The 17,052-nt window shown below is 37.8% G+C and overlaps 1 protein-coding gene across 1 annotated transcript in view; it reads right to left on the bottom strand.

Moving 5' to 3' along the window:
* Positions 1–607: 607 nt before the first annotated feature.
* Positions 608–17,052, bottom strand: part of LOC104074128 (contactin-5) — a gene marked incomplete at its 5' end in the record, with an annotated part of 28,467 nt that continues 12,022 nt past the window's right edge. Inside the window, 5 exons of the mRNA XM_009574150.1 lie at positions 608–1,466; positions 3,158–3,326; positions 4,729–4,841; positions 5,297–5,483; positions 13,774–13,883. Of these exons, the coding sequence (XP_009572445.1) occupies positions 1,363–1,466; positions 3,158–3,326; positions 4,729–4,841; positions 5,297–5,483; positions 13,774–13,883 (683 nt within the window). The remainder of the gene's footprint in view (positions 1,467–3,157; positions 3,327–4,728; positions 4,842–5,296; positions 5,484–13,773; positions 13,884–17,052) is intronic.

The raw sequence follows: 17,052 nt of genomic DNA, 5'->3' as shown, positions 1-17,052 counted from the left end.
AAGGTAGTAAAACACCCTCCCTCATAACACCATGCACACCATAACTGTACAAACACGCACACCATATACACTGGGGATCATTTTGATTCAGGGGCCAATGTGCGGAAAGGCCTTCCAATGTAGAAAAATTGTCCAAATTGTCTATTGAGTGAAAAATTGTTTGGTACAGCAAAAAGTGGGTATTAAAACTGATAGCACAGTCCTACAAGAATAATCTTGTGAGCTACAGAAATAGAGCCAATTAGCTAAATAACTGGAATGATGCTCAGTATCACTTATCCAAGTATTTTTTTTCAGACACAGCATTCTCCAAAATATATCCTACTGGAGTCTGTATATATGTGAATGATTACATTCCAAAAAATGTTAATATTCTCTCCATAATATGCTTTCATATATACTTTAACTTGACTACCAAATATATAAAGCACTGAATGTTACTAAAAAGTGGACTCAGAGGAAAAAAAGTTACAACTGGGAAATTGTTGGAAAAAGTAGGTTTATCTCCTTGCATTGCTTTATTTGTTCACTTAGCAGCCTAATGTATGTCATGTTTAAATGCCCAGTGGAGTTTTCCTTGTCATATGCGTTAGGAATTGATTTTTTATTTGCTATTGAAAATCAATATTTGATTCATTTGACATTAAATCATACGGTATTTGATGAAAAACAAACTTGTTTCCTTTAAGTTTGTGTTTAATCATTTTCCGTTTACCTTGCAATAAAATAAATGGCTTCTTTTCTGCTCCATTTTGCCACTTTGAGTGTGCTGTCTGGTATTGACAATTCTTTTTGCTAATTAAATACATATGCATACATTTTCAGAACAAATTCTCTGTACTTTTGCAGTGGGCTGTATATCTAAACTATATTTTTCTCTCTTGTCAGTTGGAACAGCCAGCCATAGGGGATGCAAGAAAAGTATTTGACAATGTTGTATCAAAATTTGTTCTATATTTAAAAAAGAATTTTTTTCCAAACCAAACAGATGTACTGTACTAGACACCACTGTTTAAACACCTAATGATACATGACTGGGGTCACCAAAATCAAACATATTAAAAAAGTAAAGTACGTTTGACAGAAATTACGTTTCCTTACAAAAGTTTATTACATACAATCTGCATATTTTTGGGCCAAGAAGTGTCCCTTCCCCAGAGGACTTTTACAAAAAATGAAAAGAAAAAAACCTGATGAATTATTAACTGTGTCTCCAACACTCCTCTAAGTGCACCACAGGCATTTCTATGGATCTTTAAACATTAGCGTGGGTTTCCAGTTTCTCCACAGACATAAAACTCCATCCCTTGGTGTCATCAAGCTAAAGCAAACAAATAACAACAACAACAAAGTCTGCAGTCTTCACCATGAGGTTGAAGGAACCATCAGTGCCAAAAGCAATGTTACAGAGGACGAGGAAGTGGACAACACATGTAAGGTGGATTGAGCACTTGTTACTTTTCCTCCTGAAATGAAAAGCAAAGTAATTAAGGAACAAATGATGCAAACAGTTCTCAGTACACTTAGGTACTAGATTTTGCCCAAAACTTGTATTCTACTACACTGAGCAAAAGCCTAACTTTTAGGCAATGGATTACCTTGTGAGAACTGCAATCATAAAATAGGGTCCCTACACAGACATGAGGAAAATGGTGATTTTATGATGATATCCACAGAAGCTCACATGCTGAATCCTCATATTCAGTCTGCAAATGAATATTCCAAATTCCAAAAGGGATGTGGTTTTATGCCTTAATCCTCAAAAAGAATTAAACTGCAGAAGATGCCCTGAATCACAATCACAAATGTTCTTCCTGAAACAAGGAATGAAAGCTAGCCCTTGATCTTGTTGTTTGTCCAGAGGAAAAAGCGGTCTTTTGCCCAGTAGCCCAGTGATGGTTTTAGATCACAGCAGTCCCTTAAAAAGCCTTGCCAAGGGGAAATATGCTATGGCTGGCAGTGGCAACAGATCACAGGACAGGAAGGGAACCAGACTGAGTTTCTCTGGACCACAGTTGTCCTAAGTGGAACTGATCTGTTGTGTACAGTCTAATAAAAAATACCAGGTTAGAGTGAATGAAAGATTTTGTGGGCTAGAGTTATGGCTCAAAAGATACATGAAACAAATATTCCATGGAGTAGAGGCTGGTGTCTTCTGCATTCTGATGACAGCACTGTAGTTTGTGACTAGATTAGAACTGAAATTTTAAGTCTAGATTGAATTTTCAGGGTCACATCTTTTGAATAATACTCCTTAAAGACTAAAAAGCAGTGTCTAGTAGAATTTTAAAGTGTTAGCAGAAAGTTAGAATTAAGATGCCTCGTTGTGTTTAGGCAAAAGACAATGTTATTTTCTGGTTGTTCTTGCCACTAATCCTTCCATCCCTTTCTTACCTGTGTAATATTGATACTTTAAATTCTTTCAACCTATTGCAGTAACTGAGGAAATAGAAGCTAGACATCATAATTTATTTCATGATAATACATTAATACTGTAATACAATAATAATTTAGTGAAGCAATATCTACTCAAGGGAGTCAATGGAACCTACAGAGAAATTCAGCTTATTCTAAAGCAGGCACATACACAGGGTTCAGCTACCTAAATGCATGCCATTTTAGCTGTGTTAGATATAGTACACCTCTGCTGGTTGTCCAGAATGATGTGCGTATCCTCTAAGTCCCCCATCATATCTGCCAGCTCTGTGAAAATGTTTGGGATACCTTAGGACATCTCAGATGTCCTTATGTGCCTATATCTGAATATTTAAATTCAGAAGATCAGCTGAACTGCTGTCTAAGCTCCACTGTTGGTCTGTATGGATTACATCTCAGCTGACTATAATGCTATTTGAGACACCTAGTGCACATGTAGACATCTACAGCTCAGTTAGGTTCCCAAATGTTAACTTAGAAAGGGAGTTGTTTCCTGTAAATCCTCTGTTTTGTTCATCAGCCCCACATGGATGCCTCAGATACTCTTGAGCATCTCAAATGGCACTAGATACCTTTGTTTCAGCATAGAACTGAAGACTCTGGTTAATGATTTTATCTAATAGCTAGAGAATTGTGAGAACATTTTTTTCAGATAGAGAATAATAAGAGTTAATGAGCACTGCTATAATCACCACTCTTCCAAATATAAGTGTAACCTTACCTGAAAAAGATGGAACTCTGATCTGGGGACTTGCAGTCCCATCCCCTCCTTCACTGACTGCACAGACCTCAATGATGTAGACACCAACATCAGGAAGAAGTACCACCGCAGAGGTTTTCTGTGTTTCTATAACTTGACTGTTGCTCTGGCCTTCTTGCCTAAATAATACCTATGGTCAATAAAGTAGATAGTGGTCATAGTGGTCATGCAAGTCATATACCAGACATTTTGTTTACCTAACGCAGTCACTGAAATATTAACTGTTTCATGCTTTCATTAAGGATTTCTTGATGTTACATTTGACCAGTCATCTGTTTTTACTCTCCCCTTCCCCCAATAGCTTCAAAACATTAACAGCAAAGTATATTAGCAATTAATGAATGTTAAAGGACATTGATTACGATCCAGAGAGAAGATATAGCATTTGCCCCCTCCAGCATTAGATGTTACAAAATTTTTTCCCCAAACTTTCTTCTAAATGCATTTTGGGTTCCATTTGATTCAAATTCTTATCCCCAAATTCATGTAGATATTAACATTTTTGGCTCAAGAACCCAACTTCAAATGTAAAGAAAATGCTCTAAATAATGTCCTTGGTGTGTTTACCTTAGCTGGCTAAATCAACTGAGAATAGCTCAGATTTGTCCCTGCATCTCCTGTGAAACTCAGTACAAGCTTATGGTGCGTGGGAGGAAAGCAAGTAAGTACATAGCTGTCTTTTCTGTATAAGTTTCTGTTCCCAGACAAAATTGAAAAGGTTAGAGAGGTGTAAAAAAGCAAAGTAGTCAACTGAACTTTTTCAGAATCTCAGCTATTCTGATAAAGTTTAGAGCAGTTTCTGGTTTATTCGAAACATTTTACACTTTCTTAGTGATATTTCCTGATGTATCAGAGGGAATATCAGATTGTAGTTTATAGAAATGATCATCTATAGAAATGATATATGCTTCAAAAAAACCCCAACCACACCTCTGTAAAAACATTGAAATCATTCTGTTTTGATTTAAAAGATTGCAGTGAATTCCACTGCTTTTTATGGCTTGTTATTTAAGAGTTAATCTGGATTTTACTCTTTAAAACTTCAAAACTTCAAATGCCAGATGTTACTGTCACTGATTGTTGAACATCACCAACATGATCACAAAACAAACCAAAGTATTTGTGTTTATGCTCCATAAAAATAATAATTTTAATGTCATTTTAAGATGCTTCATTCTTCTGTATTTCTCTAAATCCTACTGCAAACACAGTTAAATTGAAGTGTTAGTAGGAATTTCACTGCAGACTGGTCTTATTAATAGCCACCTCTGAGTCAGATATGATGAACTGATCCCCTCAGACAGAGCTTACTCAGTTTATAATCAGTAGTTGAAAATCACAACACAGAAAATGTTGGGACATTTCGCTCTTTTCAATTTTATTTATCGCTTTTCATGGTGAAAACTGATTGCAGACAGTCTGTATAGCATACTTTACCTACACAGGAAAACAAGAAAGGGAAAAAAGCCAACAGGGAAGAGGAATAGTCATTTGGAAAAGAGAAAGGTGAGCAAGGAAGGGGAAGCACTGACCTTGTATCCCATTACATCAGATTCATTAGCTAGAGGTCTAACTGGCTCCCACCCAAGAGACACATGAGAGCCGTCCTGTATCCACATAATATTGCTTGGTGCTTGGCTGGGAGCTGAGGAGAAAAAATAACAACATGTACATAAATACAGTTTATAGGTAGTTTCTTTAAAATCAAAAGAAAAATATTTCAATCTTTTATTACATTTATAACTGGTTGTGTTAGCAGGCTCCCAACTCTACCTGGAATTTTAAAAGATTTTTTTTTCACCAGAATTGTCATTTAATAGATTGTGGTATTTACTCAGCCTACCCCATAAACTCCACAGAGGTTATGAAATTGAATTCTTTTCTGTCCCTTCTTTGTCAAAAATGCCTTGTTTTCTGAGAAGATAACCTTTGTTATGAATGCAAAGTCATATGAATTCATGTTTAAATATCAAAGCAAAACCATGAATCAAAACTATACATGATTCCTGATTATTATACACTCTTATTAAAGGAAAACCCAAGAAGGCAGAGGTTGCTCCCTGACTTCGCCCTTTGAGCAAAGGTACTGAGATCACTTACGGGACTTCTTGGTTGCTGCACGCACAGCAGTGCTAGGTGGTCCGTACCCTGCAGCGTTGTACGCCCTCACCGTTAGGTGATATAATGTGTTTCCTTCTAATCCTGTCAGGAGGATGGATGACTCATTTCCCTCAGTTTTGACCTTTTCTGCTGCTTCTTCCTGCTCCATGTCCTTCCAGTAACCAACCTGCCAACAAGCAACCAAGTGAAGGATTAATGTAGGCATCTGGGAAGCTCATGCTTCCAGATGCACATACTTGTTATCCTGTGGAGGGTCTTTTTGCCACTTCTGCCTTTTGTCTGATCATCAAGCCCTTTTAAACACGTGGGATTTGCATCCTAACCTCAGAACCAAGCAACGCTCACTTCTCCAAAATGGCAAGACTCAGAATATCACAGTATTACTTGAAACACTTTGAATTACTGTGTACTGGCATGAGAAAATGTAACTACAAGATGGAAGAGCAGAGGATGAACATTGGCAGGAAGTCAAAAGTACTTCAGAGAATTCATCGTCAGGAGAGCTCGTCGTCTGGTAGGTCATCAGAATATCTACCTTCACCCTGGAAAGCTCTGACCACATCAGTTAAGAAGTGTTGTGAGCAATATTCCCTTCCTGGCCCTGTGCAACTCAGAGCCATGAGATTTCTTATCAGCGTGATGAATAGGAAATGACAACACCGAAGGAAATCTTTCATTCACCTGAAAAATCTTATCTGAAGAAAAAGAAGGAAGTGGATTCTGTTTTAGTTGTTGGATATAAACAAATTTCTGGTAAATGCAGTTTGGATAGTATGTTTATGCCCTTCCTTTTCAGCCATAAAACCCTTAAATGACCTTTGGTGGTTCTTAGTCCATACTTCTGGTATCTGCAACTGAGTTTATCATAATCTCAATAAAGTTATAGAGCTGAGCTAGGAATTTGACTAGTCTCTTTCCTCAGGGACCAGGTATTTGCAAGGCATAACTGGAAAAAAGCAGTACTGTCTCTTTTAAATGTATCTAGGTGACCTACACAAGTAATCTCATGGGGCCATATTTTCCCTAACAGGAGATGTCACTAATGTGCCATTCAAAGACCTATATACAGCTTACCGTTATTCATGCTGAGACCTACTTGCATTTATTCCACATTTTGACCTTTTCTGTGAAGTTGGTTATTTCATAATAAGTTATTCATATTATATCCGGATAACTTCTCTGAGAAAAAGGTCATGGACAATACAGCACTCTTGTGCATGTATCCCAGAAAATGGCGAACCAAAAAAACCAAGGGGTTCATAGGAAAATAAGACCAATGAGTACAATGCTGACCTTTTATAATTGCACTAGGACTGCCATTTAAAAAAAATAAATCTAGAAAGACCTGGCTACAAAAATACACATTTGAGCTCATATCTTCACTTGAGTAAAGTGGCTCTGTTAACTTTGATTATATCAGTTTGTGCCAACTCCAAGTCTACTCTTTCAATTGTAAAATTCATGTAAATATCTTTTTTTGTGTGCCTGCATTATCTCATGTTAAAATGCTGTTGCTTTAATTCTTAGGTTAATTACAGCTCAGATAGCAAATCTAGCTGTAGTCACCACTTGTTGAAATAAGTGTGATTCACTGAGGTATTTTGCTAGCTGAATGCTTGACCAACCCTGCTGGTATCTGAACTAACACCTAGTCACATCTTTCTTGGAAAGAAAAAAGAATCCACAACCATTTATTCACACCCTAGGATTGAACCTCCAATGCTTATTATCTCTTGGGCAGTCAGATTCCTTTCATTTTACTTGCAATGCATCTTTACAAACTTGACACTACAGTGATGAGAGCCACATAGTATTAAGCACTGTACGAACAAGTAGTGAGAGGCAGCATGTGTCCTCGAGACCCTATCATCCAGTTAGTGAAGTCTGCTGAGCATCCAACAGGAAAATGGTCAGAAAGGAAAAGTGACTTGCCCAAGGTTATGCAGATGGACAGTAGCAGCAGTGGAAATGCAACTGAAATAGTGAAATCCTGGTTCTAGAAAGCCAGAAGCAAAATTATAACTAGCTCAATAGGTCTCATTGTGGTAGTTTATGCACAGGGCACACCAACATCTCATGTGAATGCAATATACAAGACAGTAGATAGCCCCCAGCTTTTGCACTGAAGCTTTTTCTTAGTATAAAGAAGTTGTGAAAACCTGATTTTCCAAATATTGGTGTTACGACTACGTAGATATTAAAACCTGATGAGTGTGGAAGAAAGCTGGCAGCATAACTCAGCCCTTTTGATATTTTTCATGTGTTTGGAAATGCTCTCCACTACTGCTTATATGGCATTATCAGTTTGGATACTAATTATATTTTGCACATCTTGGGTCTGCAAAAATAACTGTGGCATGTTCCCTACCAGTTCTGCTGCACCACGTGACAAAGGTGTTCTCCCTTGGCAAAGGGGTATTCTTGCGGGAATTAATATACTGTATTAAGCAGCAAAAGCATGAACTGCAATTTGGCAGTGCTTCTATTTCAGTTTCTCCTGTACTTCAAAGCCCTTAAGTGTTTTGTCCCTGCTTTTAAAATTCCCCTTAAAGTTTTGCCATGTGAGTTTGGACTTTGATCTCAAAATACATTTTTCTCTTTCTTTCTTAATGCACACATCCATTTGCTGATGGCCAAATGAACTAAAGGAAAAAATGGTTATAAAAAAAGAGAACTCCAATGATTGTTGACTGAGGTTGGTGGTGGGGGAACTTACATCAATTTGAACTGAAATGAAGTTACTGCTGATGTTTAAAAGTGCTGGACATATTTCTTAAAACAGAGGGTTTGTTTATTTACACTTCTATGTGTCTGTTTTTTTTAAAAATCTTGCTATTTTCTGTAATCTTAATTTATACTGCTCAGAAGGGATTTACCACACTTAGAGTAGGTTTTCATTAATGATAACTTTAACATTGATATAGCACAAAGCATAAATCACAAAAGAGTGGCCTATATTTTAAAAATAAAAGTGAGGAGAAAAAGCATTTGGGCTGTTTAATGCATTATTGTTTGTGAGGTTTTAAGCTTTTGCTGGGCTTTCTGTTGTTTTTCATCTGATTCCTAGAAATCCATGTCTTTGAGCTGGAGAGAAAGCAATAATGGTATTTAAACAACTGAATAGAGGAGATGCAGGAACATACAAGCTGCTTTGTCCTGATCGTGTAAATCATGCAAAGTAAACCATCACTTAAAAATATGTTTCCATCTAAAATTTTTCTATCTGTAATACTTACAGACAACTTCCTTGAAGTTTCATGTTAAAAGGTATCTTAAATATTATTCTTTTTCCCAAATTGGTTTCTAGGTTATGCATAATAGCATTTTGGTATAAATTCGTGGATCTATTTGCAGGCTCTCTTCTCTAAATTCAGTAGAGTCAGAGTTATTGTCTGGATACTCTCTCTGTTGACTACAGAGAATTAAAGCTACAAATTAGGCATTTCAAGTTAAGAGCCTAAGTTAGGTAGGACTAGTTGAAGTAGACAAACACACAAACTTTTCTCTGCTCTCTGATTGAGTCTGTACCAACATCAGCAGTACTGACATGACTGAAAATGAACTTGAAGAAGTATCAGAGTACAGAAAGTGCTCGGGGAGAAAGAGCGGTGAGCTGAAAGAACTGCTGCTAGCCCTAAAAAAATGATTCAGATTTCATAAAAACTGTTTTAGTTATCATTATCAGAAAACCTATCAGCTCCTTGAACTGACACATTGCAGTCATGCAAATGTTAGCGCTGGCACAACTGCAACGGTAGAACCAAGCACTTAGGACAGGAGAAGAGGTGCTTTTTGTATCATCTGCTGCTGCTTTTTGTATCATCTCTTGTATCATCTCAAGATACTCATGTGACTGTCCTTCAGAAGAAGGTGAGAGGTTCGTGCAAAAAGGCGGATCAACCTCTGTTCCTTCCCTCTCACCAAAACAATTGCTGACTGAAAAGAAGAAAAAAACCACTGTTCAGTACTCCTAGGTTCTGGAGTCTTCTCTGGAGTAGCTTGCATCCTCCACCTCTTTTCTCAGGTACTCTCTTCTCCCATATAGTCCTGCATGCACATGGGATGAAGACTGGTATTGTACCTCAACCTTGAGGACTACCATAATATATCTAGTCATGTTTTCTTATGAAAAATCAATAGTTGTCTAGGTTTCTGATTTTTAGGTAATAGAAAGCTAGTAGTCTTGTAACAAACTATTCATGATACAGACATTGCAAAGGATATGGCTCTCTTGAGGCCCTCATGAGAGATCTAGAGTGTGATCCATACCTTAAGGACTTGAAAAACAGTAGTACTGCTGTGCTATAAAATCCTGCTTATAGTCTTCAGGATTTTAGAGGTGTTTGAATTAGCATGCGAGTAACTTTGTAGGCAAAATTGACTCATATAAAACTATTCAACTGCTAATTTTGTGTTTGAGAAAATTCATTCATTCCAAAAGTGAAGTCTGGTAAATCAGTATTCAGGCTGATGAAACACCAATTCCTCTTTTTTCTGTCTTGCTTTACCAGCCTCTGGTAGAAACCTCCATATATTCTTTCTACATTACTTCAAGGTATACTTCACTAAATTAAAAAACCCCCACATTCCAGTACCTTGTAGACGTAATTTTCTGTTCCACTGTAAAAACAGATAAGGTACATCCAAGAAACAGCAAAAACTCTTGAATATTTCTCTTTGAAAAGACAGAATATGACATAAACAAGTTATTATGTCAAGTAATCCTCTCTGAAAATGGCATTCAAGAGTTTCTATTTTTTATACTTTTTTTTTGGTTGCAAGTTGATCTTTTGATTAGGCTAGTCAAGCTCCTATCCCTTGGGGGAATTTCAATGAAAAAGACATGAGCTTTGTGATCTATACTTAAGTAAGAGCCTTGGTTTTCTGGAAAATAAAAAAGAACAAAAAAAAAATCTGTTATTGCAGCTAGTAATTCTTTCCTTTTCCTTCCCCTACCAGTAGTGAATGACAAAGAAAATACTGCCTAGGGCTAAAATAGATTTTATAACCTTCAGGTTGTGGATTCTAAACAATAAGTATGAACCACACACTATATTTTTCTACAATTCTGACAAAGTTTTCAAGCTACTTCTACTTTGTCAGAGTGTAGCTGACATATATTTAGTAAGGTCGGGCGGACAGCTGACAAATCTGTACTGAAGTCAGGAGTAGTATGTGCTTCGGAAGATGCAAATGAGTACAGCAAACCTTGCATAAAACTCATGTGACATAACAGTTAACACTGTCTTTCAGGGATGACATTGGACAAGTTACTTTGCCTTTCATTACTCCTTAGTACAAAGTGCAAACAGGGCTGGAGTGAAACTGGGTCACTGCAGACTTGTCCATATGTAGTAAATATTCTGTCACTTTTGTTGTTTAGAGCCCAAACATAAAAAAATAGCCCCTCCTTTTATAATGCGGTTACTAAAAAGCCAGGAAATGTGAAGACCATGTAAGTGGTTGTCAATGCTGCGGTGACCACAGGCAGAATACAAATTGAGACATGAAAACAGAGTGGCTAGTCAGATTATTTTCCATTCAATTTGAATTGAAGGCAACATTTTACTTGTGGTACACAATAATTCTACATTAGGAAAAAATTGTTAAAAAAAAAGATAAATCATTCATCTTTTTATGAATGTCACTGGATTTCTGTACATTATCTATTTGCTATTTGTGGATTAAGGGACTACAGGCTATCTTCTGCACTGTACTATATATGATAAAACTTTCAAAATCAGTTTTTAAATAAAATAGTGTTCACAGAAGCTGAAGAAAGTGAATCATGTGGAAAGCATAAAGCTGCTCCACACTGTTTTTTTGGCAGGGAGTTTAGCCGCAGTATCGTGCTATACAGAGTCCTTCCTTTTTGCACTGAGGGGATGCTTTAAAGAGAAACTGTCAGGATGTTAGCAAAATTGGGCTGATAGTGTGGACTTAGTGTTCCTAAGTGAATACTGTAATGCACTGACTCACTGTACTGATCCTATAAGTCATTATCTCCTTTTTAATGAAATCCTTCCCAAAAATGGAACTGAAAAGATCTAGTAATACCATCCTCAGACTGCATTCTGTCCTGTTGAATCATGCAGGAGAGCAGCATTTACTCTTCTGTTTATTGAGTAAGGGCTGCTCTGATCATAATTCTTCCTGGGAATGAGGACAGAAAAGAGCAAAGCACTTCGTGAAAGATTCGTCTGTCAGAAAGCGGGCAGAGAAATTCTGGCTAAATGAACAAAGAGAGAAAAGGTGTGTGCAGGGGTGGGGGACGCAGAGAAAAAAAAAGTACCTTCTTCTCCCCAGATAAAAGTAGTACCTCAGAAGGCTTCTCTAAGTTCCTCATGGGAAGAGGTAGAAAGGAGCAGCGAAGTATTTTTATATTTCATTTTTTTGTTCTGTCAGCTGCGGGTCCCTGGCTTGAAATATTTACCCTGTAATCTTCACACCAGAATCCTAAAATTGGTGTACAGCACAGTGAGCAGCCAAATTATTAATAAGGTTCAATGTTAATTGTATCAACAACAATTTCCAAATTCATTCCTAAGAAGTCCATGAGAGAAGTAGAACAGGTGAGTATTGCAGCTGGGGTCAGAGTATGTTGAACTTCGGGGTCTAAACACTTTCTGAAATAGGAAGACCACCTCTGATATGAAAAGAGTCCACTGTCCTACCTGTAACAGCCTCCTATCACTGGGACACATCTGTAGAGCTAAGGGAAGTGTTATGTGACAAGCAGGTAAATGCAAAATACATTCAAATTATGAAAGAATAAGTTTCTAGAGAAATAATTTTCACTTTTAGAAAGAAAATCTATTTTTTATTTTAAAAATATGTAAAACAAAGTTATTAGAACATTTTGAGAATCAATGTGATCGATGGAATGAGGATAAGAATAAAAATAGTAGGTGCAATTTAAAAGACATCAAGATATCTGAGAGGGTGTTACAAAACAGCCACCTTTCTGAAGAGAAACAGACAGGGCGCAGCGAGTAAGTTATTTCAGAGGATAGAAGACTGGCCTGGAAATTGAAGACAAAGGTTAGTAGCAAGTGGAACAAGAATAGCATTTGCAAGGTGAATATCATCTTTATCAGATACAGTTTTGTTCTCTTTATATAGCAATTGTAAAGGTAAAACGGTTAGATATCACTTTTGCTGCATGAAGCAAGCCGTGTGCAAAGAGGTAAAAACATGTTTAATGTAAAGAAGAAGTGGGGATAAAGTACAAGAGAGTTTGCAGAGTTCAGCATGGAGATGTGTATGGGAAAGAGACCTGGACAAATGAGAGCCCTGAGGGGACACATCATGGTCACAGCCTGCTTGGACTGCACTGGAGAGCAATACAGGAGTATCTAAGTATCAAGCAGCTACAGAAAATCAGGTAAAAATATACTAACTGACTGTGTCTAAGCTGTGGGGTAAACATGCTGTCCTGGTGAAGGTCATCCAGCCTGAGGCTGTGCTGGAGAGTGTGTGTTGGCTCTGGTAGATGCCTGGGCATCTATGTTTCCTTCCTAAGGCCATCAGTGATGATCACCAGCACCCAATTCTTGTCCAGACATGTTGCCAGGGAGACACTCTGTGCTAGGAGGTCACAAGATGTCTGTAGACATCCATATCATTGGTATTTGCCTCAGATCTACATGTTTACCCTCTTTTCATTGTTACTGTAGAGAATCAGGAAAGCGTCAACACTCTCCAAAGGACTAAAGCAGGTTAAATAACCTGCACCCCAAAATCAGTAAATTGAGTCTAGCTGAGCTATTTCATGAGGAGCAGCATAGCCTGAACCGTAAGATTAGGATGGGTCGTGGTGGCCTCAAAGGATAGGTTTAGTTCTAGATCTGATCTGTTCCTGGAGGTTTGGATTGTAAACTGGATCCAAAGCTACAACTGGATCCAAAAGTGCGAGAAGGTCCGTTGCCAGGGCCAGTTCTCTTTCCCAAGTCAGGAAGGGCTGTCTCGAAGCAGAGCTTTATTTGTGGACGGTGCGGCTGCTGCTTCCCCTCCTGACATCCGACCTTTTATGATCTGCCCAGCAGATGTCCCCCGGCCACTGCGGGATGAGAGCACGTGGATGGCAGAGGCTCTTTCCTTTCTCTGTGTTGATTGCTCTTAGTAAATAACAAGTTTGAACTCGTCACTTAGAGCTGGAAACAGTCAATACCTAATCTTCCCCAGCCTGTGAAAGAGGCATGCTGGGTCACTTGCAGTTCTTTCAGCTCTTTTTGAAGTGTCAAAGAGATGTTATAAGAACTGGTTTTGAACAGTTTTCAAGCACAAATAAATAAAAGATGTTCCGGTGCTACAGCTGTGACCGTTGTTCTACAGCTAGTCATATGTATGCTAAACCGAGCATAATTTCTATTGAAGTTTCTCTACTGCACATGTTAACAGAATGCAACGCTAGCAAAAGCAACAAGACTTCTCATTATGATATTCTGTGTTCATACCTCAAATCCCTGTGGTCTTCCTAGGCTTTCTTTAATATGTTTCCACGCAACAAGAATCTCTGATACAGACAAACTCGTAGCTTTGACATCGATGGGAGCAGCAGTAGGCTCTGTATTAAGAAAAATTGAAACAATAAACCTCCACTGTAACAGCTTGTATTTGTCAAAAACACTCCATTTGAAACTGTCATTTACTTCCTTTATTCTACCTTAGTACTCACAAGAAGGTACGACACTTATGGGGAACATGAAAAACTGAACAAGATGAAGAGATTATTATTGTTGTATTTATTTATTTGTGTCACGCTACATCAATATCTCATCACTGACGATAGGCACAGCAAACTGTGACAGAATCTCTTGTCTTTTTTAAAAAAAAAAAATAATATTTGTAAATGCCCCCCCCTCCACACACCCCTTTCATAGCCCTTGATCAGCCTGACTTCAGCAGTAAATGGAGCATTCATTCTCTTCCTGGCTTTTTAGTGCTGTTCTGTCAGCTCAGGATGAGCGATACTTTGCCAGGGCGCTCAGTCAGTCCTGCTCCAGGGTTATACCGAGTAAGAAGTGATACCCAGAGGTGTGGTGAAATGCTACGTAAAAGAAATTTTTCGGACTATGTTATTATGTCCTTGAAGTCACAGGCACCAGTGTTTGGGGCATGCCGTCTGCCCTCTGCTGTGAAACATTTACTGTTTTAGGCCTGGGATGCACACTTTTCTAAAGAAGGCATCAAGACATAGGATTTGTCCCTGATTACCTCTGTGTTGTTACCATTGGCCCTATGTCCGTGTTTCTATTTCCATGCTATTCATAGGACACTCTGTAGTCCTGACCTCCTGGTTATCTGGCGCAGAGGACCCTCCCTGCCCTCCAACCAGGGCAGGTGTCCTTCAGTGCCGCTGGGGTATGGCCAGGGTACACACCGGAGGCTTGGGGCTGCAGGATGCTTTACATATCACACCTGCCCCACAGTGTTGCCACAGGCATGTTTTACCTTGTACTTTCATGTCATTGGCACTTTACAGAGGTCCAACTTCTTTTGGTGGTTGGGAAGTAATCTGGATAAACATACACAAAAATCTGCCATGACAGGCCGTTGAGCATAGCACTGATTTGTATCACCAGTTAGTGCGTTGGCGGTGAAGAGCATCCAAAAATTGTCACATATCAAACCGAGACATGAGTTAAGGAATCTTTTGGATCTTTTGCTTTATTACCTAAATGTTACTGAGAACTTGCTTAAGACAAGCTGTGGAGACAAGCCTTGAACACAGACAGTGAAGCACACAGTGACATTTCTCCACCATTCTGGTGTAGGTCACTTGCTCAGCAAAAACATGAATTCACATCCCCTGCAGTCGCAGAGCCTGTGATTTCTTCCTTGGCCTAACGTTCCTCATTACATTTCTAATGTGTTGATCTGCTCTCGAAGGGCTGGCAGAGGTCCTGGCTTTTATGCTATAGGGAGGCACATCAAAGAGCTTTCTAAAGAATATTTTTTTGGGGCTCATTTAACAGGGTTACAGAAAAGGAGTTTCCTTACAGAACAACATGTGTTAAAATGATACATTTTTCTCAGTGATCAAACTGCTTAGTAAAATGCCTAATATCAGTCTTAACTGATTAGCTACTCTCCTTTCTCTGATCATATTGCAGGCATTGTTCTGGCATTGCTGCCAGAACTTTTTCTGTGACATGGCTTGTACAAATTTTTCATCCATTTTGATGCCAGGTTTTTAATGTTTGCAGCTCTTTTTGATCTTCTTTTTATTTACTTCTAAAGAAAAGAAGCATTTCTGATGTGATGTAAAATGATGTTCACCAACAATGAGTATTACCAGTAAGTGTAAGATATATATGGAACTTTTCGGGTAACAAAGAATAAAAGAAAAATATCTCCAGGAATAAGTGAAATGATTTTCTGAATTCAATACTGAAAGAATTGCTATGAAGAAATATATTCCTCATAATATGATTTTCTCTTCAATAGTTACACCCTGCTTTCTATTTTATGTACTACTAAGATTTGTGTGGCAAAAGCTGTTTTCTAGTTTTTGTATTATTGAAGCAATTACCTTGTTGTCAGAAAAGATTGCAGTGGGATAAATAATTTGAGATGTACACAAAATGTTGGTTGGCAGCCTTTACACTTTCTATAAATGTAGAAATCATTTCCTCTTCATAGCATTCACTAATGGGTGGTTTATGTATTGCTCAGAATAGAAACCCAGAGTATTTTCTGATATTTTAAAAAATGGTTTTCGACAAATGGAGTAGAAATAGTTTTGATTTTTTTATGTGAAGAAAATGCATTTCTTACATATTCAGAAATTATTCATTGCAGTTTCACTGATATTAGACATTGAGAATATAAGTGTTCAGCAAAAGAGCAGAAATTATATATTTAGGAATTAGGTATATTATGACTGTCTGAAAGTTTATAGAGACTAAATAGCATTTTTTATTGATTTAGATAAGATGAGGACTATATAATTTCTGGTCATATAATACAGACCGTGGTTCACTCCAATGTCATGCTTTATTCTGTGTGTCTAAAACTAATGATAAGTTTGACAGGTTCATTAGGTTTTTCTGTAATGGTCACTGATGTTATAATCATATTCTTTTCTTAATATCTTGGCATTATGCTAAATCTATTGGTGTCTGCCTGAGGTCATACTGATTGAAAAAAAAAAAGGCCAATGTCTTTAATGGTCCCCTTAATATACCCTGATTGAGTTAAAGATGCAGCACGGCAAGTTCTCAAAAGGCTGTCCATGAAACACTGTCTTTCCATGTGCTGCAAACACACTTTAAGGAAACGTGTTCAATCTGTAGGTCTTTGGGATGGTTATAATAAAGCAGGACAAGGAATTACACTAACTGCATTGATCTGATGTTCAGAGAAGGAATCCTGAATTTTGATACTGGCAAGTGAGAGAAAAAAGAATTAGTTACTAGCCCTCATTGTGTTCTCCCTATTTATGACCATAAACTGTTTTTCTGAAATATTCATCCTTAAAGGTTTCCAAATGATCTAACTTAAAAAACAAGTTCAAGAGCCTATTCATGTTTATGTTGTTTTAACTCTCCTGTGGAACAGAGCCTCAGTCAGGACTCCTCGTTCAATCACCTAATATCCATTCACTTCTCATTTTTACTTCAGAAAGGATTTTTACACACTTCCCTAATTCAAAATCTGATTTCTCATTTGAAGCTGAGAACCTCAGCCTGGGTAATTGCATTATGACTCCAGGCAGTTCCACATAGTTGAGA

Source organism: Fulmarus glacialis, unplaced genomic scaffold (assembly GCF_000690835.1).
Source record: "Fulmarus glacialis isolate BGI_N327 unplaced genomic scaffold, ASM69083v1 scaffold533, whole genome shotgun sequence".
Lineage (NCBI taxonomy): Eukaryota > Metazoa > Chordata > Aves > Procellariiformes > Procellariidae > Fulmarus > Fulmarus glacialis.
The sequence above is the reverse complement of the archived record's forward strand: the minus strand, read 5'-3'. Positions and strand labels throughout refer to the sequence as shown.